The sequence below is a fragment of the Monopterus albus genome, unplaced genomic scaffold (assembly GCF_001952655.1).
Source record: "Monopterus albus unplaced genomic scaffold, M_albus_1.0 scaffold12.1, whole genome shotgun sequence".
In the NCBI taxonomy this organism is placed as follows: Eukaryota; Metazoa; Chordata; class Actinopteri; order Synbranchiformes; family Synbranchidae; genus Monopterus; species Monopterus albus.
In genome coordinates this window covers 797,223-819,657 of record NW_018127892.1, presented here as the reverse complement: position 1 = coordinate 819,657, position 22,435 = coordinate 797,223, and the positions used below count along the sequence as shown (strand labels likewise).

Here is a 22,435-nt window from a genome sequence, read left to right as displayed (position 1 = left end):
GTATTTCTTCTCATCCATAGCACTTGTAATGTCCTCCATCAGGTCAGTAATGGCCAGAGATGTCGATCGGTTCGACCTAAAACCATATTGACAATCAATAAATGTGTCTAATCTGTTATTAAAGAGTTTTTCCAAGATTTTTGAAAACTGACAACAGAGAAACCGGTCTATAATTTGTGAAGTTGTGCTTATCACCAGATTTATACAGTGGAATAACCTTTGCTATTTTCATATTATTGGGGAACTGCCCAAGTCAAAACGACATGTTAAAAATATGGGTTAATGGTTTGCAAATCTCCTCAATTACCCATTTAACCATTGTCATACTGATACCATCACTATCACTGGATGATTCATTACCACATTTGTTCACTATCTCTATAATTTCCTTTTCAACTATGGGCTTCAGAAACATAGAACACATATTCCTTTCAACTGTATTGTTATTTATAGTGTATTATTTATAATTAACCAGTCAGTCCTAGACAAGTCAGTGTAATATAATTGACAGCAACATTCAGTCAGACACAGCTGCTCTGCTGCTTGATATATCCTCAAAGAATAAAAACACAAAAATCTTGTTAAACAAATCACTTAGCCACACCAGAACTATACAGTATGATCTATACAGTGCAGTCAAAATGTTTTCTTCTTCTTAGTAAAATTGCACATAATGTTCTACATATTTGGATTATAGGACATCATGCTTTATGAATTTTTGATGAGTTTTTATTTATTGACTAAGTATTTCATAGTTATGGTGAGCAAAGCTAGCTAGTGGACTACTCACCACCTGCCCTCCACTACTCAGGGGAACTTCTTCAGATCTAGGTTGCTCTCATGCAGCCTGACTGACACAGCTGCCACTAAATAACTGATGTGGAATGTGTTTGTTTAAACTCACCATTTTACTGCTGTCTTCAAGTGTTACTAATGCACCACTACACATCCATACATGGACAAAACTGTTAGTGATTTCCTTGTATTAAATTTTTTGTCAGTTGTTTCTTAAGTTCCAATCTTTGAATTTGGTTGGATTTTGATTGTGTCTTTAAAAAAAATCAGGAAGTTAGACATGAACACTTTTTCATCCCTTCAGTTAGTCTGTCAGCCAGCATGGTCCTGAATCCATTAGTCTCTTTTCTACCTTTGCCTTTCATTTGAAATCTTGAATTACCATATTTGTACATTCTTCACTCTCTCTATGTATCTGTCTTTGAATCCTTTCTCTCTCTCCTCCTTCCTTAATTCACTCTAAAATATTTTAAAAAACCTTCATTTAAAAAAAAAATCTAACAGTGCATTAAGCTGTATTGAGACTTGCACAGTGTTAATCACGGTATTTGTGGGTTGACAGCTTAAAGTGGTGTGCATACAGGTTAAGAGATTTGACTTTCAAGCGAACTTGTACCTATAACTTATAAACTGTAAAGCAGCAATGAGCTGATAAAACAGCATTATGTGAAAATAACTTTAGACCCACTTAAGGCCTCTCAAATACTTTGTGGTTTTTCATTTGGCAGGTTACTGTTTTTGATTAAGATGCCATATATCTTTCCACTGAACATTGGGTTTGTTTTAAATTCTGTGTAGTGCAGGCAGGTGGTGGATTTTCTGTCGCTCCAGGTTAAAGGGATAAAATGGTGCTGAATTGGCAATGCAGTTATCATAGACTGTAGAAGAAACAGAGAGGAAGCCAGCCAGCTGTGAGCAGTGTAGAAAGCACAAGTTGCAGTGGCTACCTTATATGGTTAGGTTTCATCATGAATATTGATTTGATTTATTCTTTGATTTGATTTATTCTTTCAAGCATGTAGAAACAGTTGATATGACAACACACATAATTTTACACATAATCCAATATCAATGTGCTTATACCTAGTACATGCTGGAATGGAGTAGGAAGAAGTCAGACTTATCCAGTCCTACCCCATGACATCATCTTACCATCATTGGTTTGCAAGCAGTAAATGATTCACTTCTACACCACACAAGTATTATACTAAAAAAAATTATACAGTGTTAACATTCTTACATAATTACATTCTTTCTACACCACACAAGTAATATACTAAGAAATTATTACAAAGTGTACACCACACCCACAATGTTCCATCTGGTTAATCATTAAGCCTGTTCTTGCATATATCTTGATTGACACATACCTTTATATTTATGTTTAAACTCGTCAATTCTATTACTATTTTTTATGTCTACACTTAAATTATTCCATAGTTTTACCCCACTTATGGAAATACAAAATCTTTTTTTGGTTGTACGTATAGCATGAATTTTTAAATTTAACTGACCCCTTAAATTGTATCCCCCTTCCCTTTCATTAAATAGTTTTTGAATTCCACCAGGTAATAAATTGTTCCTGGCTTTATACAAAAACACAGCAGTCTTATATCCCACTAAATCAAAAAATTGTAACAATTTAGACTGTATGAAAGCTACATTGGTGTGATCCCTATACCCCATCTTATGCACAATTCTTATCGCTCTTTTTTGTAATATATACAATGGTTGAAGTGAGCTTTTGTATGTATTGCCCCAGTTTTCAACACCATACTCTAAGTATGGTAAAATCAATGAAGAATACAAAATACGTAGTGCTTTCCCAACTCGTTTTTATCTCCTGTATTTCTCTGGTCATCTCGTCGAATCTCTTATTGTTTGACTCCATAATTAGTTGCACAAAGCCTTTGAAGTTATCCTGCTGTTGGTTCAACAGCGCAATGTACATCTGTTTCTGTTGATCCACAATGTCGTTTACTTGCGCCGCTCTGATACATTTCTTCTGCCTCCATATCCTCAGTCGCGTCTGATTTATTAGCTCTTTTCCCTCTTTGAGTCATTTTAGTAGTTGTAAAGTATGCTCAAATACTTGAAGTGTAGAACAGACAAGAGGAGCAGTAAAGACGTCTGCTCTCGCTTGCAACCTGGAATATCAGTGGACCATGTGAAGTTTCAGTTCATAATTTAACATTGACAGTGCACTGTTCTTGAATACATACAGTGTAGGGGAAATACTGGTGTCAAAGCACAGCCTCCCCTGTCATTTCAATGAGATCACAGCATTGCCTCAGTTGGGGATGCAGACAGTAGGAACCCCAATACTTAAAATGTGTGAATTGAATTTTGGATTACATCTTCTCAGCACTTTTCAAGGGCAGCCAGTGTTGCCCCTGCATTTTTTTAACACTACAGTTTTCAGTGGGAGCAGAACCTAATGAGATCAAGATGAAGACAAATGACTATTTTCGTGGTGTTGTTGGAAGTGACACATGTAATACATGTAATGAAGTGCTCCTACACCATCCTGGTGTCAGGTCATCTACGTTCAGAAAAGCCCCTAGTTATACTGTATGTAGCAGATCATTTTAGTTTTACTTAGTTACATTGGGATTTCCTCTGCTGTTTATGTATGCCTTTTCCCAAATACAGTGCAGCTGAATGGCACTGTATTTATGGCCTTCAAAGCATCAAAAATTTACATTAGGAAAAATTCAACTGCCAGCCACTACAGATTCTCCCCTAATCTCACTGTGATGCTGAATGTTCACATTGGGAAATGTTTTCTGCCTAAATACAACAGCCAAATAGCTCTGAATGTACTGAACAGAACAACACTGTGGAGTTGTATTTGATGCCAGTAGTGCAACACTTAGCAGGATTTTCTTTTGGCACTTGCAACGTTGCAGCAATTAAAGTCTGAGCTGTACATTAATGATGTGCGATTGGCTACGGGGGAAAATGGCAGAAACAATTATGAATTTGAAGAATTTGGCAACATGTAGGCAATTGTTAAGTATAGCTAGTACTGAATTAAAGTTCCAATAAAGAAATAATCAGAAGGCAAGAGATTGACTTTTCAGAATTAACATTGCATCACTTTTCTGCATCAGTAGACATGACTGGTCAAGTCAGGGTCAAATATCTACTTCAGCAAGTTGCATTTAAATGCATGCATGGTTTTGTTTATTTCTTTGTTTTGTGTTGCCATTGTCAGGCTCATAATCTTTCCCACTTGCATGATCACCTACGTTCTCCTCATATTGGTAGAGAACTCTGTCCAAATGGCAGCTCTCAGGCAACTCTGAGCCACATGTGAGCTCTTCTGAATGGACTAAAGCTGCCTAAGAAATGTTTAGTCGGCGGGTATCCACATAATTTTGAATCCTTGCAGTTTAGACACTAAGGGCTATGTCTCATTTACAATTTTTTGTGTATTGATGGAAACCTACTCGTATCAAAGCTGAAGCCTGGCACTTTAATGTAGTATCCGTCAGTTTAGTTCAAATTTAATGTGCTGAAGAGCACTGTGTATCAGTCTAACTACTTAATCTCTGGACTGTATTTCACTTTTGTGCCCCAAAGTGGACCAGATCATTGTCCTATAATCTGATGTGGTTTTAGTTATTCTTCTGCCAGCTGTTCAGTTTATGCATCACATCAGTCCAAGTTTCTTCATTAGTGAAGCATCCTTCTGTCCTGGCCTTAACCGTTGACTCTTCCAGGAGGAGTTTGATAATGATGTCGACGCTCTGCTGGAGGAAGGCATGCCAGTCCCAAAAAAGATGCGCCCAGCAGAAGACAAATATGGCGGGGACAGTGATCATCAGTCTGATGGTGAAGGAGCCGTTCAGCCCATGATGACCAAAATCAAGACTGTTCTAAAGAGTGAGTGGTGGCTCTGTCTGTTTTTACCCAGCAAAATGCAGCTGAATGTGGTTATAGTACTGTGGGGGTTTTCTAAACAGTATCTGCTACATGTGTTGCATCTGTTAACACAAGTGTTTTGTTTTGTTTTTGTTTAGTTTTGCTGTTTTTTTTTCTTAAAGTGAATTCTAAAAAAAGGATACCGTAATTTCCGGACTATAAGCCGCACCCACTAAATGTAAGACGAAAAAACATGTTGTACATAGCTGCAGGTGTCCACGTTGTAACATGAGATATTTCGACAGCCAGATCGATCGCCTGTAACTTGAACACAGTTGTGTACATTGCAAATATAAAGATTACAATGAAGGCTTTCCCCAGGCAAATCAGTTAGCAGAGATGGTAAGATCTGCATAACCAAAGCAGATAACAAGTAGTCTCCTGTATTGTAGTATTACAATTGAAAAGCACAGGTTGATGGTTACCTTGACATATGCATACTGGTGTTAACCAGATGCCAAGGTGTAAAACACTACACTACCCATTAAACTATCAGATCTGAAATCCTTAGTGTGAAAAGTGTGAAGTTGTTATAAATGGTAGAAATTCTAAAAATAAAAAAAAACTCTTCACAGAGTAACACTTCTGTAATTGCTGCTTGCATTGACATTTTCATATTTTCCACACACAAGGTCGGGGGCGTCCACCCACTGAGCCTCTACCTGATGGATGGATCATGACATTCCATAACTCAGGCATTCCAGTCTACCTGCACAGAGAAACCAGAGTAGTTACCTGGTCCAGGCCCTACTTCCTTGGGACTGGGAGCATTCGGGTAAGATGCCACATAGAGGTGAACAGTATATCAGGTTTTGCGGGGCTTTTGATCTTATTAGTTCAGGTCACCTCCATCTTTTCTCTAAACAGACTTGTTGGTTACAAATAGTATTGCTGCCAGTTTGTTGACCAGTTGAGGTGGACGACTAGTTTGCAGTTGTGTTGAGCAAGTGCCTCACAGTATCAGTCTGCCATTGATAGTCTGCAGTCTGTTCCAGTTTTTTCTTATCTTTTGATTCCATTCCAGAAGATATCACAACTTAAGCAGTGATCATAATTATGGGTTTAATGTGCATCACTTATTTTGATATCACTTTAGTGCAGTGGTTCTCACATGTTTTCAGCTTGACACTCAAAAGAGAAATTTAGTCTCTGTGACCCAAACTTGCAAAAATACACAAATTGCTACAACGTCAGCAATTGTAAACTACAGACACTATAAACCCTGAATTTAAATGTTGCCTACAGGAAATTTGTTTCAATATAAAAGTTCATCACAGCAATAATGAAATTGCTGAGAGTAATGTTAAATTTCTCACCACCTTGTAACCTTGTATGTCACTTAATTTGGAGTGACATCCAGTTATATTCATTACATTCAGAACGGACAGTCCAACCTTAATATAGGTAGCTACGTGTGTGGTGTAATATGCAAACTTATTTGCCATTCATTTTATTTCATGTGATGCAAATAACCTTTGAAGACTAGTCCAACCAGATCATATGCATTGATGCACAGAACTCCATCTTATTTGAGTCACACAGTAACATTCATTATCTACCTGGGATAGAATCTGTGCTGGTTCCTTCTCCCTCTGCCTCCATCCTCTCTTTCTCTATGTTTACATGGTACAGTCAGTATTTAACAGTATATTTTATAATATGCTGAACAGCTCATTCTCACTTTTTATAAAAAGGATAAGAATATCATGCTTATTTTAACCATTTACAATCAAAGCCAGTTTTTGCACTTTCTTTGCAGATATTTAGTGTTAACTTGAACATTCTGGCTTCTTTAATAATTTCTGCACTGACCACACTCAGTAGCCACTTAGCTAGGGGTGATTAGACAACAAAACAAATTGTCAGCGACAGGGCAATCATTCCACTTAACTCCTCTGATGCACCTACCTTGTTGCTTTTTGTTCATGGTCACAAGCAGAAGCTGTTTACAGTCCTTTAGCTATGTTTGTCCACTTAACATCGCTCCTTTTCTGCACCTCTGGCCACGGGTTTTTATCTCCAAGTTTTATTTGATACCACATCTACTGTGCATGGGTTTTTATCACTCCAACTTTTATTTGATACCACATCTACTGTGCAGCTCTGAAGGCAACAGTTCTCACGGCTGTTCAGGCTTGCACCAATAGTGTCACTGCAGCTGGCCTCTTGAATATCTAATCTATATGCATATAGGCTGTATATTGTCTTAGCAGTTTGGGAGAAAAACTTATCTGCTCACCAGGAAAATTCACCAACTTATATGCCTGCAGATATGAGGTTGAGAGAGGGAGTGAGCCTTGCACACAGCATCTAAGCTGAACAGATGAATGCAGAAAAAAGAGCACTCCTTCACTATTTTGATTAGGAAAATGAATGCACATATCATAGCTTTGTTATGCATTTTACTCTGCCAACTGTCAACCCAATAAACAGGTCCTTGACCCTAAGTTTGGGAAAGGCCGCTTTAGCATATTTGAGTGATAATTGACAGATTCAAAGGGGTTGTGCTTGTGTGAAAACAGGCTAACCTCCCAATATTGGCAAAGGGATTCAAAAAGTTAACTTAGCAGAAAATTGCAAACACACTGTATGTCATTTTTTCCCCCACAAATGTATTGGTAGCAGGGGTTCTACTCATTTTTGAACTTTTGAGTTGACAATACGGAAGTGGGAAGGATTTACCTTTTTGAATGGTCATGGAAATATCTCAGCAGTTCTTGAAAGTTATCCATTCTGTCAAACTGACATTACTGTTTACATGGCGTGTTCCAACTCTTGGTCATCTTGTTTGATACAGAAACATGACCCTCCTACCAGCAGCATCCCTTGCCTGCACTACAAGAAAATGAAGGAACAGGAGGAAAGGGAGCTAAACGGGGAGGTGACACCTAATGTACGGGGGTCTCCAGTCAATTCCAGAGAGGAGGCCAACAGTGAAGAGACAGCAGGCAAGTCTGAAGCTACATCTGAGGAGCATAACAACATCCCTCCCGCCATTCTGACTGACAGTGGCCCAGACGGAGAAGGTGTCACTGACAACGTCCTGCAGAGTAAAGAGTCCCAACCCTATGACACTGCACAAGGGGCCTTAGGACAAGTCAAGGCCAAGGTGGAGGTGTGCAAGGACGAGTCCATAGGTAGGGGCTTTTCATAGCTTGTTGGCAGTGATATAGAATTTTTGGAAGGTCTTGTTGTTCTTTTCTCCAGTGAGAACACATTCTGAAGGTGTTTTTCATTGGGTGATCTAACTCTCCAAAACTTCACAGAACTTGAAGATTTTCGCCAGTACCTGGAAAAATGCTTTGACTTTGAACAAGTCACTGTAAAGAAGTTTCGTACCTGGGCTGAGCGGCGGCAGTTCAACAGAGACATGAAGAGGAAGCAGGCAGAGTCAGAAAGACCCATTCTGCCTGCCAACCAGAAACTCATCACACTCTCTGTGCAAGATGCACCTACTAAGAAAGGTAAATTTATAAAGATTCATCATATGTGAACTTCATACAGTGCATGCCTTTTCAGAGTTCAGATGTAGAAGGCTCTAAAAATCCTTTTGTCTTGTTTGTCAGTATGACATATCTGTGCTATAATTGTTTAAGTTGGCCTTTGGGTGTGTTGTTTGTTGGTCCAATGCAATCCTTATGTTTTCTTACAGAATTTGTGATCAACCCTAATGGAAAGTCTGAAGTTTGCATCTTGCATGAATATATGCAACGTGTCCTAAAGGTTCGACCTGTTTACAACTTTTTTGAATGTGGTAAGTGTCTTAAGATTGAAAAAACATTGCACGGTGTCCCTGATGAATGTTGTCATGTGAAAATCTACCGTTTTTCTATTGCCTTCAACCCAGTACACATTTATGTCTTCATAAAGGTGTGCCCGTGCCCATGTGCACACAAAATTATTGCTGTTCTAATTGAAGATACTGAGTTGGTTGTTGAGCAATATAAGATATTTACATCAAAACTGATTTTGTCTGCCCCACAGAGAACCCAAGTGAACCCTTTGGAGCATCAGTCATTATAGATGGAGTAACTTACGGCACAGGAACTGCAAGCAGTAAAAAACTTGCCAAGAATAAAGCTGGTAATTCCCTTTATATTAAAATACAAAGCAATGTGATAGGGTAGTTGGGCTATATCACAGATTGTATTAGCTCAAAGGCAAATGGCTAGTTATTTTTCAGAACCAGATTAATACAAAAATACAGTATAATTATAAGATCATTGATCTTTGGAGGTAAATTCACAGGCTACCCAGCAGTAATTCAAATTAAATCCATATAAGCCAGTTAACACTAGCTCCCCCTTTACCAGTGCAACATTGTGATTAACACAATAATGCATCAGTAATTATAATACAATAATATGATATACAGGAATGTGTTGTTCTGAATAAGTGTACGTATGAGTACTTTTACTTTTAGTACTTTAAGTATGTTTTGATGCTAATACTTTAGTACTTTTACCTAAGTTCATTTTGAATCCATGAATTTTACTTGTAACAGTATTATTACACTTGTGTACTGCTAGTTTTACTTAAGTAAAGAATCTGAGAACTTTTTCCACCACTGTATCTTAACGGCACCCCGAGGTAACTGATTACTGAGAGAAGTCCAGTAGTGTTCAGTGAACGTAGCCGTGTTAGTCTGTCTCAGCGCCTCCATCACTTTAGCTTCTCGTCTTCATACAAGTTGTGTATCTTGGTTACAGTGGTGGCTCTTGAAGTCAGTTCATACGAGCAGGCTTTGGATGTGATGTCAATTATTTTAAGCAGATTCTCGTCCTCCACAGTGGTAATCAGCCTGCAAACTGTAGCCACCATTTAGCTGTTGCTGTTGAAAGTTTGTTGCTTGTAGAGTTGTCCTGGTGTCGCCATTGCAAACCATACAGTGTGGTCTGTCTTTGATGAGAGGGAGGAGGGCTCTCTGCATCAGCTGTATGCTTAGCCAGCAAGTGGTATTGGAGACTTGACGTACTTCAGTGGTAACTTGGTTCACATTGACAGTAAATGTAAATAACTTTGGTCTTGTTGAGAGAACCGCCTGGCAGGGCTTTGAAGCTGAACTTGTCATTCAAAAGACCCTTTTCTTTATCAATTTCTGCTGCTTCATCGCTTCCTGATTTCCCAAACTACAGGGCGGGCTGAGGGTCATGATCACAGAATGTGCCTGTGTTAATTTGTGGTGTTAAAAGGAATTTGTTAAGTTGTTGTTGCACATTTATAACCTTGACTGTATTTGTAAATTGCCATATACACATTTGTGGTTAGTTATGAGAGGGTTTTACACCCATATGACAAGTACCACAAGGATACTTACAAGTATCCCACAAACGTGCTTCCTCTCCCATCAGTCATCTTTGTTGTACCTTCTTTCATAAAGACTACACTCTAAATACATATTTTTACTGTATACAGTAAACAGTTGAACTGGTGAATTTGCATTTTGTAGTGTGTGACTGTGTACAGTGTCTATAAAAAGTATTTACCCCCTTGGATGTTTTACCCTTTTATTGATTTTATAAATCAAACATGGTCAATATAATTTGGCTTTTTGACAAAAAAAAAAAAAAATTGTCAAAGTGAAAACAGGTTTCTACAAAGTAATGTCAGTTAAATAAAAATATGTATTGTGAAATAAGTGACAGCATAAACATTCACCCCCTTCAAGTCAGTATTTAGTAGATGAACCTTTGGCTGCAATCACAGCAGTGAGTCTGTGTGGATAGGTCTCAATCAGGCTTGCACATCTGGACACTGCAATTTTACTCCATTCTTCTTGGCAAAACTGCTCAAGCTCTGCCAGGTTGCTCAGGGATCGGGGGTGAACAGCCCTTCACAAGTCTAGCAATAAATTCTCTATTGGATTGAGATCTGGGCTTTGACTCGGCCACTCTAGAACACTCACCTTGTTGTTTTTAAACCATTTGTGTGTAGCTTTCGCTGTTTGCTTTGGGTCATTGTCTTGCTGGGAAATAAATCTTCTCTTGCAGACTGAATAAGTTTGTCCTGCAGGATTTTCCTTGTATTTTACTGCATTCATGTTACCCTCTACCTTTACAAGCCTTCCAGGGCCGACTGCTGAGAAGTGTCCCCACAGCACGATGCTGCCACCACGCTTCACAGTGAGGATGGTGGTTTGTGCAGCGTTTGGTGTCCACCAAACATAGTGTCTTCTCTGATGGCCAAAAAGCACCAGTTTTATCAGACAAAAGACCTTTCTTCCACTCGGCCATGAAGTCTCCCACATGCCTTTTGGTGAGTTCCAGTCGAGACTTAATATGAGTTTTCTTCAACAGTGACTTTCTCTTTGCCGCTCTCCCATAAAGCTTTGACTGATGAAGAACCTGGGCAACAGTTGTGTGCAGAGTCTCTCCCATCTCATCTGCTGAAGCCTGTAACTCCTTCAGAGTGGTCATAGGTGTCTTGGTGGCCTCTCTCACTAGTCTCCTTCTTGCACGGTCACTCAGTTTGTGAGGACGGCCTGATCCAGGCAGATTTAGACATGCGCTATATTCCTTCCATTTCTTGGTGATGGATTTAACTGAACTGTGGAGGATGTTCAGTGTCTTGGTATTTTTGTTGTATCCATCCCCTGACTTATACTTTTCAACAACCTTTTCTCTGAGCTGCTTGGAGTGTTCTTTTGTCTTCATGGTGTAATGGTAGCCAGGAATACTGATTAACCAGTGACTGGACCTTCTAGACACAGGTAGCTTTATACTACAATCACCTGAGACACATTCACTGCACTCTGGTGATCCCTAATCACTAACTGTGGGACTACTAGCACCAATGGGTGGGACCTGTGTTGAATTAGGTCAGTCATTTTAAAGGGGGTGAATATTTATGCAGTGACTTATTTCCCATTACATATTTTTATTTAATTGGAATTATTTTGTAGAAACCTGTTTTTACTTTGACATTCAAGAGGTTTTTTTGTCAAAAAGCCAAATGATATTGTCCATGATTGATTTATAAAATCAATAAAAGGGTAAAACATCCAAGGGGGTGAATACTTTTTATAGGAACTGTAGTTCTGCTCTCACTAGTAATTTGTTGTAACTGCAGCTCGAGCCACACTGGAAATCCTCATCCCTGACTTTGTGAAGCAGACCTCAGAGGAGAAGCCTGTTGAGGGTGATGAACTGGAGGTAACTTCTTTTTTTGTTTTTGTTTTTACATTAGAGAGCAAAAGTTTGTATCTCCTTACTTTGAAATGGCAAAAGTGGTAAAACAAAGATTTTGTTTCCTTCATAAACATCATATTTAATGCACATTCAACTAGTACAACTGTTCCTTCATCAACAGAAGTAATAAAAATGGTCAGGGAGTGTATAAAAAGAAAGGTATAGTAAAATAATCATATCTGTCCAAATGTTTGCATCCCCCTTTGCACGAGTATCACTGAAAACCTGTGGAATCGATTTGAACAGGGCTGTATATAGCAGACAACAAAGCAATCTGGTAGATTTGGAACAAGGATGCCATGAAATATGGGCTAAAATTACACCTGAAAGGATCCAAACACTGCTCAGAGGGAACCCAAAGAAGTTAGAGGAGGTTAGGGGAGGACATACAAAGTAGTGGAGAACATTTCATAAAGGGGGATGCAAACTTATGAAACTGATATGATTTTCATTATTTTACTATACCTTTCTTTTTATACACTCCCTGACCATTTTCTTAATTCTGTTGATGAAAGAACAGTTGTACAAGCTGAATGTGCATTAAATATGATGTTGAGGAGAAAAAAAAGATTAAAATAATCTTTTTGCCATTTTAAAGTAACTCAGCTGTATATGTATTTATGTTCTTACCTGGACTATCTCCAACACTGAATGCAGTTAACATGAGCTTTGACAACAGCCATTGTTGCCAAAGGTAGAAAATGTTGAGTAATTTATCTTTAAAAATAATTTGAAAATCACATAACAATTGTAACATTAAATGTGATCTGTCCCACAGTATTTTAATCATATCAGTATAGAGGACTCCAGGGTGTATGAGCTGACCAACAAAGCAGGACTACTTTCGCCATATCAGATTCTTCATGAGTGCCTTAAAAGGTAAGGGGTAATAAATAATGCCAATAAGGTAACTGTAGTTTTGAGCTCGTCTTTTTTTATGTAGTACCAAATTATTTACCAGTTTCACTGTTACAACTCATCTTTTGTGACCTGTTAAGTACCAGGTTGTGGATATTTCATATGTTGAGTTTTGTTTCCTGCAGAAACCATGGAATGGGAGACACCAGCATTAAATTTGAGGTGATCCCAGGGAAAAACCAGAAAAGTGAATATGTGATGACGTGTGGGAAGCATACTGTGCGTGGCTGGTGTAAGTAGGCCCTAAACCTCATCTAACCAAATGGCGAGAACCAGTTGATGTGTGCAGCTGAAGAGTTGCAGACCTGCCAATCTGTGCACATTTTGATATCAAAGTACGCTGATAGGATTTGTCACTAAAGTATGCAAAAAGCTGGTGACACCTTGTGAGTCTGACCACTTGTGCACTAATGTTACATAGACATCATGATAGGCTATGGTCTTCTTGCCTTAAAGCAAAAGAAGAACAAGAGTTTGACCAATCATAGCGCCAGATTCAGGGACGACTGACAGATGTATAGCTTTGATATCATTTTGAGACAATAGCTATGATCCACAAATTGACAAACACACTTGACCTTGATTTTATCTCTCTCGTTCCCCCAGTTGAGTCTATGAATTGAGTAAACGTTGCTCTAACATTGTGCATGTATTTGCGCACTAGCTTGCTTGTTCACCAGTCATTTAAGTTGGCAAAGTAAGTTATATCGTCCATGTGTTACAGATGGGTGTGACTTTTCCTAATATTCATATTAATTTTTGCGGTCTAACCTGTAATAGTAATGAGCACCATGGCACCCCTGCTGAAAAACAGACAGGTGTAGATGCTGAAGAAATTCCTATAAAGTAACCTGGAGAGATGACCATGCAGTACTGACACTGACATCAGACACTGGGGATCTGAGAGTGTGTTGTGAATTCAAAAGGATAAAATAACAACCAGAATGGCATTTCGAGCTATAATGTATATTTAGGTATATCCCAGAATGCAGGGAACATGAAGTGCTCATGTTATGAGTGAGAGAGATGTGAATCCGTAAGGTGGTACTCCCAGACATTGTTCAAGGTTGGCAGGTCAGGAGAGTTGGGTGTTATTCCTTTTTGGGTTCGACACTAAAAGGAAACATTTAACATTGAGCATTTTGATATTAAATATATACTGTATTTCAATATTAGTTATAGAATTGTAGCGCATACATTTAAACAGTTAAAATTCATACTACAAGCATGGAAAATCTGAATGAAAAACCTAAATGCTGGCTCCTTTTAAAATGGCCTAAGTGAAATTCATGAAAGAAGCAGCACACATTATGTCTGTTGTCCCTTTTTTATTTTAATTACCATGACTAGATAGTCTGTGATTCTAACATACATGTAGCTTGCAGTGATGGCTTTTGTGCATTTGTCACCAGGCAAGAACAAGAGGGTTGGCAAACAACTTGCATCTCAGAAGATCTTGCAGATGCTTCATCCCCATGTTAAGAACTGGGGATCACTGTTGCGCATGTATGGCAGAGAGAGCAATAAGTTGGTCAAGAAGGTAAGTACTGTGTAAAACACTTACCGTAAAGGTTCTGTGGTCATGGAAAACCACTTGCAGGCACAGTTTTAAAAACAAAAAAAAAAACACCGATCTTTTGCAGGAGAACTCTGATAAGAGTGTGATCGAGCTCCAGCAGTATGCCAAAAAGAACAAGCCAAATCTTCATATCTTGAACAAACTGCAAGAAGAAATGAAGAAACTGGCTTCACAGAGGGTGAGAATTATTCCTTTTTTGTGCAGAGCACTGCTTATTATTCTAACACATGTGAATATGTTTAACCTGCCTTCCTCAAAGCCATAATTCCACTTGATTTACACATGTAACATGTCTGTCTTCTGTTGTTACCTCAGTTCCTGGTTCATTAAAATGACATTGCTGCTGCTTGTAATGGAATATTTTTGAATAATTCCACTTCCTTTCTAAACACACACCCATGTTATGGGTATTATTGTAACAGGAGGAAACGAGGAAGAAACCCAAGATGACCATAATGGAGTCTGCCCAGCCAGGAAGTGAACCCCTCTGCACTGTCGATGTTTAAGTGTCACACTCACTGATGAACTACAGCACTGAAACCCAGTCACTGTTGTACCCCACATACCGTTATCAGTCACATAATTATGCATCACTGAGAACCATTGTTAACTATGTTTTAATATTCTTCTCATTAACGCATTGTCCGCACTGGAAGAACTGCTTTTTAAATTGACATTTGGTTGGATCGGCTGGTAGCTGGAAGGGTAGGGCTAAATACACTAACAGAACTTAGAGCAAATATCGTCTACCTCTCTGGATGCACCTTGCCTGTGGCACTAAGGAAATCACCCAGGGTGCGGAGAAGTTAACATGACTTGACAATAAGAACCACATCAAAATGAAGTGCAAGCTTTTCTGGCTGCAAAAACCGTTACACACAGGTTTTGGTTTGGAGTGTTGACAGTCCCAGTTTTAGAGTATCAGTACTTAATAATTTTATTGTGCTTAAAGTATCTGAAAGGGACTTAACTTGATCTTGTGTATTTATACTATTCACTTGATTGGGAAGTTGCTTCATTGTTTTGTTTTGTTTTTTTTTTAATGGTAGGTGTTATGGATAGTTTGGGTGATCAATGGAAAAAAAAAAAGTCCTTTGTTTAGCCTCAGAATGGACACTTGCTGTGTTGGTTTGCACGATTTAAAACCCTGCATTGTGATGTGAACGCTATTCAGAACTATAATTATGCACTTGCATCCTGTCAGAAATGTTTGATCATGCTGTTGGTACAAGAATAACTGCTTCAGAATATTTGGTTAACTTTTTTTTTTTGTATTTGGAGGGAACCGTTTGCTTTTTTTCCTTCTTCTTTTTTGCTTTGAAAAAAGAAACGGCGTGTCTTTCATGCCGATACTGCAAGTAAACTTTGACCACAGGGCCAAAGCGTATTTTAATGGTAAAGGATCATTTCTTTAATGCTCTTAGTTTTCATTAGCTTTTTATTGAAGTATTAACGTCATGCACACCAGCTAATGGCTTGGTACATTTCAGTAGCTCTTGTTGGTGCCCTTTCTTGGCTACATGTTGCCTTAGTTAATCCATTTCATGAAGGGCTCGGAGTATACAGAGTACAGTGGACCTACAACACCCTTCAACCTGAAGTGGAAAGACCAAACCCCCTTTACTTGATGATAAAGCATTCATTGTTTAGCCTGTTAGTGTTTTTAATGAAGACAACCTATTAAACATATACTCTAGACTCAATAAGCAGAATACCTTTTTTCAAAATGCAGCCTTGCAAAATTTAGTTGGTACAGTTACATGAACAAAATATGATTTAGTCCAACACAAGCTGATGAAACTGTAAACCAAAGCTTACATAGTCTTATGCATTTTATAGAACACAAATGTTGCTGTGACCTGTATAACGGAAAAATCTATAACACAAAAATAGATGCATTATTTGCTGGAACAAAAGAGAAAATAGCTGTGGAGTTTCTATTTGGGCTGCTTTTTTTAACAGTTTAAACAAGGGTGTTGTGATGTTGACTGCTTTAAGAATGTTGCTTTCCCCGTATGTCGTCTTGCAAAGTGTCACTTTGAGGAAAATAAAATGCTTTTACATGTATTGCTGTTGAGTTTTACCAGTGAAATATTTGAAACATTGTCTAGAAAATGATGTATTGCAACTTCAGCTCCATGAATTCAGTTATATGTTATGCAAAATAAAATGTCTTGCCTAATGCCTAGAAGTGCTTTGTTTTTGTTCAGTCACAGAATGAGGAAACCAAATAAATACAAGCTGAAGCTTTTTATTCCATGGTACCCACATGTGCAGTTTTGTCCTGATTAACAGCTGAGCAAAGTGTCAATTCAAAACCAAAAATATCTAGGTAGCTTTATAGTCCTAAGACAGCTAACAAACAAACTAAAAAGGCACTGGTAAAAGGACACAGTCCATACAGCTCACTTAAGCATATACAATACAGCACATACCGTGACAAATTCTGCACTATGAAATAGGAGGACTTAAGAGCATGTGACACCGGTGAGTGTTATTTCAACTCCTTCAATTGTGAATTTTCCCTAGGCTCTTTGGAGTAATGGGTATACGTGTACATTGCTTGTATGGAGAGCCCATGCTAAATGTCAAACTGCAGAGCGTCTATTTCTAAGGTCAAGAACCTGCCTTTACAGACTGCTGCTGGTCTGCTGCTGCTGGGAATCATAGTCCACTCTCTCCAGCAGCAGAAGCATCTCAAAGTGCATGGTCTGAGGGAACAGATCCACAGCCATGGCTCGCACCGGGCGGAAAGGGGCTCCGTGAACTCTGTTGGATGGAGCTCTGCACAGGCTGAAGACAACATTCCAGTGTAAATGTCACCATTTTAGAGAACTGTTCAATTTGATTTCTAAATGACTGCTCATCTGATGAGCTATTTGTTTTGCCTTTTGGCCAAGCGATCAAACATTTTGACTCACTCGATGAAGTTGTTCATGGCTGCCTTGGCATTGCACGCCACATACACCAGCCTCTTCAGATGCTCTGCTCTCCTGATGGCAAGTATCACCTTGGAATCTGTGTTCAATTAAGACACCATTTAAGATGACCAGTCTTGATCTGAGTGGGTTACAATTTTGTGTTTTGGTCACTGTTAACTCACGTAGCCCTGCCCTGGGTGGATCCACAATGGCTGTGACATTAGGTGACAAGAGAGCATTGAGGATGTTGGGAAACACATCCTCAGCTTTTCCACAGTGAAACTCAATATTACCTAGACCTTTAAATATAAACAAAAAGGGAAATAATTACCAAAAAAAGAAAAACAAAGGGGGAAAGGCTCTTTGGAGTATAATCAGAGTTTATCACTATGTACTAGGAAACAAAAATAAAAACAAGATGATCCATTTGGTGATGTTATGAAAGCAGAGCAACATGCTCCCAGCTACTATAACCAACCTTCCAATTACATTTTGTGACACGACATTTAAAAAAAAAAAGAAAAACATCAGTGTGTCACTTTTCTCCTAATGGTAAATACACTTACGAAAGGTGTACTCTGGTTTATCGTTCATCAAATCCACCTTTGGAAGGCCCATTATAGGGGTGTTTAAGCCATTTACACATGCTGAATACTTTGGTTTCTAAAGAAAGGGATTACGAGACGAAACTGCCTGTACATTGAAAAGAATCGGACTCTGCAGACTCCTGGCAGCAGTGCACTGATTTTCTGGTGTCCTACCGTTGAGCTTTGCATTAACTCTGGCATCCTCCACTGCTTCCTGGCACAGCTCGATCCCGATCACCTTCTTCACCCTCTGGGAGCCAAAAAGTCAAACAAGAAATCCCTAATGAAAACCTGTCAGTTTGACATTCATTCCCTAACATACATAACAATTAAAAGGCTCGCCTTTCAATGTCACACAGAGAATCTCCATTTCCTTGTTTGCTGATGCAGTATGTTAGCTAGAGCAGATTTATACATCAGGACTCTGTCTGTGCATACATAACATCTATATGGGACAGACTCAACACATAAAAACTCATGTGTTGATTTCTAAAAGTGGCTCCTCAGATCATAGTATTTATTGTGTCCAGCAAATACTGTGTAATTAAGGACAGAATAGCCTGCCTGTCTGCTTTGGCTATCACAGCATACCCACACACGTTTGATAAAGACCTTAGCCAGAGAGATGCCAATGGTTCCTGTCCCACAACACACATCCAGCACTGTGCTGTCCTCATCCAGCTGGGCCCATTCCCTCACAGCAGAGTACAGCACCTCAGCAGCTCCTGTATTCACCTGCCATATGGCACAGGCACATTTAATTCTGGTACGTGTATGGATGCGTCACACACACAGAAAGCACACACCATAAAATAAAATAAAATAAACAAAAACTCCAAATCTAGCAGAAAAAGATCACATGGTTGTAGAAATATCTGAGGTCAAATCAGTGGTTCCTCTTTCTTACCTGGAAGAAGGAATGAGGGGATATTCTGAATTTTAGCCCCAGCAGCTCCTCGTGAATGCAGCTGTCTCCAGCTACCAGCTCACAGGGCAAATCCTCCGGGTTAGGAGATGTCCTTCACAGCCAAACATAAACCTTTAGCTGAACAGGCTGTATTATTCTGATGACTATCAGTCAGTAAATGTGACTCATGGTGCATAATTCTTTCTTCTCCCCTCACCTTTGACCCTCTCTGACAAAGTAAAGAGAGGTTACGCCGCTGCCTTTCCCCTCGCCTTCTGTAAAGTACTCCCTCATGGAGTTCTTTAGAGCACAGAGTTCCTCTTCTTCAAGTTTCTAAGGAAAAGGGAGAATGTCAACACTGTGTGATTCTGCTATCCAAAAAGACACAGCTGAACTGAGTAAAGTTTATCACCTGTGGGTTGAAGAAGACTACAACCATGGCTTGTTTGGTCCTCGTAGTCCGTACAGTCAGCTGCTTCCAGTGCCCTTCGTACGTCTCAGGACTGTACACAGAGTACGGCGTTGTCCTGTTTGCAAAATATTAGCCAGACTGAATGCAGTAGAGGAAATGCATTTTTAAAAACAGATTCCTAAAAATATTTATATTTTGCATAATAATACCTGATGAACTTCTGAAATTCACCCACCACTCTCTTGGCCTCGGCAGAGACGTGGCACGTGTCTGCCGGCCCCACCACAGCACAGGAGCCGCCTTTATATTTCCCCAGGCGGAAACCGATGGTCTTATCCTCACCATCTGCACCCACTGAGATAAGGAACTCGCACTTGTTCCTGTACTCTGTCTGTTACAATGCAGATTGAGAAATACGAACAGATCTTAGAAACACAAAACTTCCAAATACTTTCTGGTTCCAGCTTCTCAAATGTAAGGACATACTGCTTTTCTCTTTGTTGGACTATTGTAAATGTATTCTCTTTTGGTTTTGGAATTTTTGTTCAATAAGACATTTAAAGAATTTCCTTTTGAAATTGTGATATTTTTTTTCATATTTTGTAGCCTAAACATAACTCGTTTGGAAAAAAACAATGAGATAATGAAAATTATTTTTAGTATCAACCTTAAAAATATGTCCTGCGACTGTTGAATTGGATGAGATCTCTGCAAAGTGGATACCTGTGTAGGAGATGGTTGAATAGCTTCCAGAGGACAACACATTTTGTTGTACTTCCCTTTCTGTGCAAACAGCCACGGTAACATGGCTTTGTTGGTGCTGCCAATCTCTCTGAAAAGGAAACGATGCAGCATATTACTGTAAACTGCAGGACATGCACATTTTTTCATTGCAAAAATACAGAACAGAAAGACAGAATTTACAAATACAATAACAGATGGCCAAACTTTAATACTGGTAAATATGTAGTGTTTCTGCTGTACAATGCCTGAAACCTACACATCTGTGATGGCTCCGTATAAATGGTATGACTTACTTGGCCAGCCTCTGCAGAACCCCCACCACCTCCTGCTCCTTCCTCCTCAGCTGCTCCTCATAAGGCACGTTCCACAGTGGAGTCACCACGTTGGCGATCTGAACACTCAGCGGCGCCTCTTCCTCACTGCACTCTGTTCGCTTGGATGGGGGCTGCGCTCCTGCTCCCTCTCCCTCCTCCTGCCTCCTCTTCCTCAGGATGGGGTCTGCTTTGGGTTTGGCCAGCCTGACGCTCAGCACCTGGCCCTTCCACTGCATGCCGTGCGCGAACGTTTGCTTGCCTAACAGCTTGATTTTGTGCGGGTTGAGGTTATGTTTGGCCAGGAACCTCTTCAGGTTGTTGAAGCCGATGAACTTAGGTAGATTCCTGATCTCCACTTTGTAGATCTCAGATGTGAAGAGGTCCTCTTTGATGTAGCGGTACATGCTGGGGTCTGAGGCTGCCTCCCTCTCGTCCTCAGCCTTAACATCAGACTTCCCATCATCCTTGGGGTCTTGTGGGATTTCATCAGGCTGATCATCTTTTGAAGGCGGTGTGTCGACTACTGGGCTGTCACTAATAGCAGCCATCTCCCTGCAGGGTGGTAAAATTAACACCGGAACATATGTGAAAAATGATGACAGTTTTGCCAGTTTTACCAGATACATTTTTGTCTTTAACGTCATATATTTAACGTCTTTTTACAGTTAAATGGCCTGACAGCTTGACAGTGTGCCCAGAAATCAGGTTTTTTTATATATAATGCATGCAATTAACTTTTAAATATGGCTGTCACGTAGAAAATTAAAAAGACTGTGCTGCAGAAACGTTGAAAATGAAGACAGCTACATGTAAATGCATCCGCTGCTGTAGGTCTATGACTGTTTTATCTCTTGCACTGCATACGGACTTATCTAATGATAGCGAAAAGCTGAGGTGGCAAGAGTTGTTCTGTTGTTTAGAGAAAGCAAGTCGCCACTACCTATTTTAATATCTTACGGATTATAGTTTTCAGTTCACAATACTCATCGTGTACCCTACCTTTTACTAATCTCCTTTCAATTCCACTTCTCACTGAACTGAACAGGGCACGTCCATGTTGATTTGGCCACGTGCGGCATGAACTTTGAACTTTCTTAAAGTGGTAGGCGCTTTGAATGGCTAAAGGAGACTTAAAACTAGCTAAATCCAGCGACAAAACACTAAGTTTACCTGCGGAGAACAGTAATATGGCCAGTGGCGCCTACACTGATTTAAATTATAGAAGAAGAAAAAGAAGCTGCCCCCCCCGCCCCGGCTGAACGATTGAGCCATACTCCGGTTCAATAGGTGGCGGTAATGCATCTTAAGGTGGCATGCAAACTGCCAATCAATAAAGTACAGAGGAAGAGGTAGTAGTAGTAGAAGAAGAAGAAGAAGAAGAAGCAACAGAAGAAGAAGAAGCAGAAGAAGAAGAAGAAGAAGAAGCAGCAGCAGCAGCAGCAGCATAGCCCAGCGGTAGTCATGGCGACTGGCGTCCCTAGCAACCGAAAGCTAACGCCAGGAAACTGCTGTAGGCTAACGTTAGTCTAAACAAGTGCATTCATGTGCTATAGGGTTTTTAATAATTGCATACATTTCTGAAATACTGTGTTTCGGTTTCACTATTAATATTGGGTAAAAAATAAAACAGAATGTTATGAGAAAGCGTGAAGAAAGCAACAATTGACAGGCGTAAACAAAGCAGTTCATCATTTCGATTGGATATTGTAACAGAAGACCAAGCTGGCTGCGAAGCCTTCACTAAAATTTAGGTTCCAACCGTATACAAATGTGCTCTTAGAAGCCGATTCATGAGATAGGCTAACTATCGTGATAGCGATAGCTAGGCTGGCCGAGGGCACTGGCACTGGTTTGGTCAGATTTAGGTCGATCATTACTTATTGATGAACTTACGTGATAGTCTTGGTGCCAGCTCTCAAGCTTGTCCTGTAAGAGGCTGAAGGATGATGTATTGGTCAGTCTCCTTAAAGTATTTGCCATGTTGGTTCACAATAACTAATCCTGGGATGTTTAAAATGTCCCCAGGGGGAAGACAACAGCCAGGGGTTTAAGGAGAATGGCAGGTTTCTTCACTGACGCAGATGCCAAGCACCGCCTCAGTTGTGGTAACCAAGAAAGACGAAGCGACAACCCAACCACACAGC

At 39.6% G+C, this 22,435-nt stretch overlaps 2 protein-coding genes across 3 annotated transcripts in view; one reads left to right on the top strand and one right to left on the bottom strand.

Moving 5' to 3' along the window:
• dgcr8 (DGCR8 microprocessor complex subunit) overlaps positions 1-16,594 on the top strand; it is a 19,795-nt gene extending 3,201 nt beyond the window's left edge. Inside the window, 12 exon segments of the mRNA XM_020590408.1 lie at positions 4,521-4,683; positions 5,355-5,497; positions 7,520-7,859; positions 7,989-8,186; positions 8,375-8,476; positions 8,707-8,805; positions 11,791-11,873; positions 12,688-12,788; positions 12,953-13,059; positions 14,240-14,367; positions 14,471-14,584; positions 14,829-16,594. Of these exon segments, the coding sequence (XP_020446064.1) occupies positions 4,521-4,683; positions 5,355-5,497; positions 7,520-7,859; positions 7,989-8,186; positions 8,375-8,476; positions 8,707-8,805; positions 11,791-11,873; positions 12,688-12,788; positions 12,953-13,059; positions 14,240-14,367; positions 14,471-14,584; positions 14,829-14,912 (1,662 nt within the window). The 3' untranslated portion in view covers positions 14,913-16,594.
• Positions 15,438-21,473, bottom strand: trmt2a (tRNA methyltransferase 2 homolog A). Of its 2 annotated transcripts, none has more exons than XM_020590410.1 (12): positions 21,291-21,473; positions 20,271-20,843; positions 19,957-20,065; positions 19,443-19,624; positions 19,234-19,348; positions 19,039-19,154; positions 18,822-18,933; positions 18,527-18,649; positions 18,089-18,164; positions 17,510-17,626; positions 17,328-17,424; positions 15,438-17,199 (listed from the first exon to the last, which is right to left on the bottom strand). In XM_020590410.1, the coding sequence occupies exons 2-12, from the start codon at positions 20,837-20,839 to the stop codon at positions 17,037-17,039; spliced, it is 1,779 nt and encodes a 592-aa protein (XP_020446066.1). In that variant the 5' UTR covers positions 20,840-20,843; positions 21,291-21,473; the 3' UTR covers positions 15,438-17,036. The 2 variants fall into 2 exon arrangements, with proteins under 2 accessions (XP_020446066.1, XP_020446065.1); XM_020590409.1 differs by lacking the exon at positions 21,291-21,473 and adding an exon at positions 21,099-21,248.
• Between the last annotated feature and the right edge of the window lie 962 nt (positions 21,474-22,435).

Excerpts from the sequence above, each read along its gene's own strand:
- trmt2a (XM_020590409.1), bottom strand. Across the intron at positions 18,934-19,038 it reads TTTGTCAGAGAGGGTCAAAG|GACATCTCCTAACCCGGAGG; the intron begins GTGAGGGGAGAA and ends TTGGCTGTGAAG. Across the intron at positions 17,200-17,327 it reads GCCATGAACAACTTCATCGA|CCTGTGCAGAGCTCCATCCA; the intron begins GTGAGTCAAAAT and ends TGTTGTCTTCAG.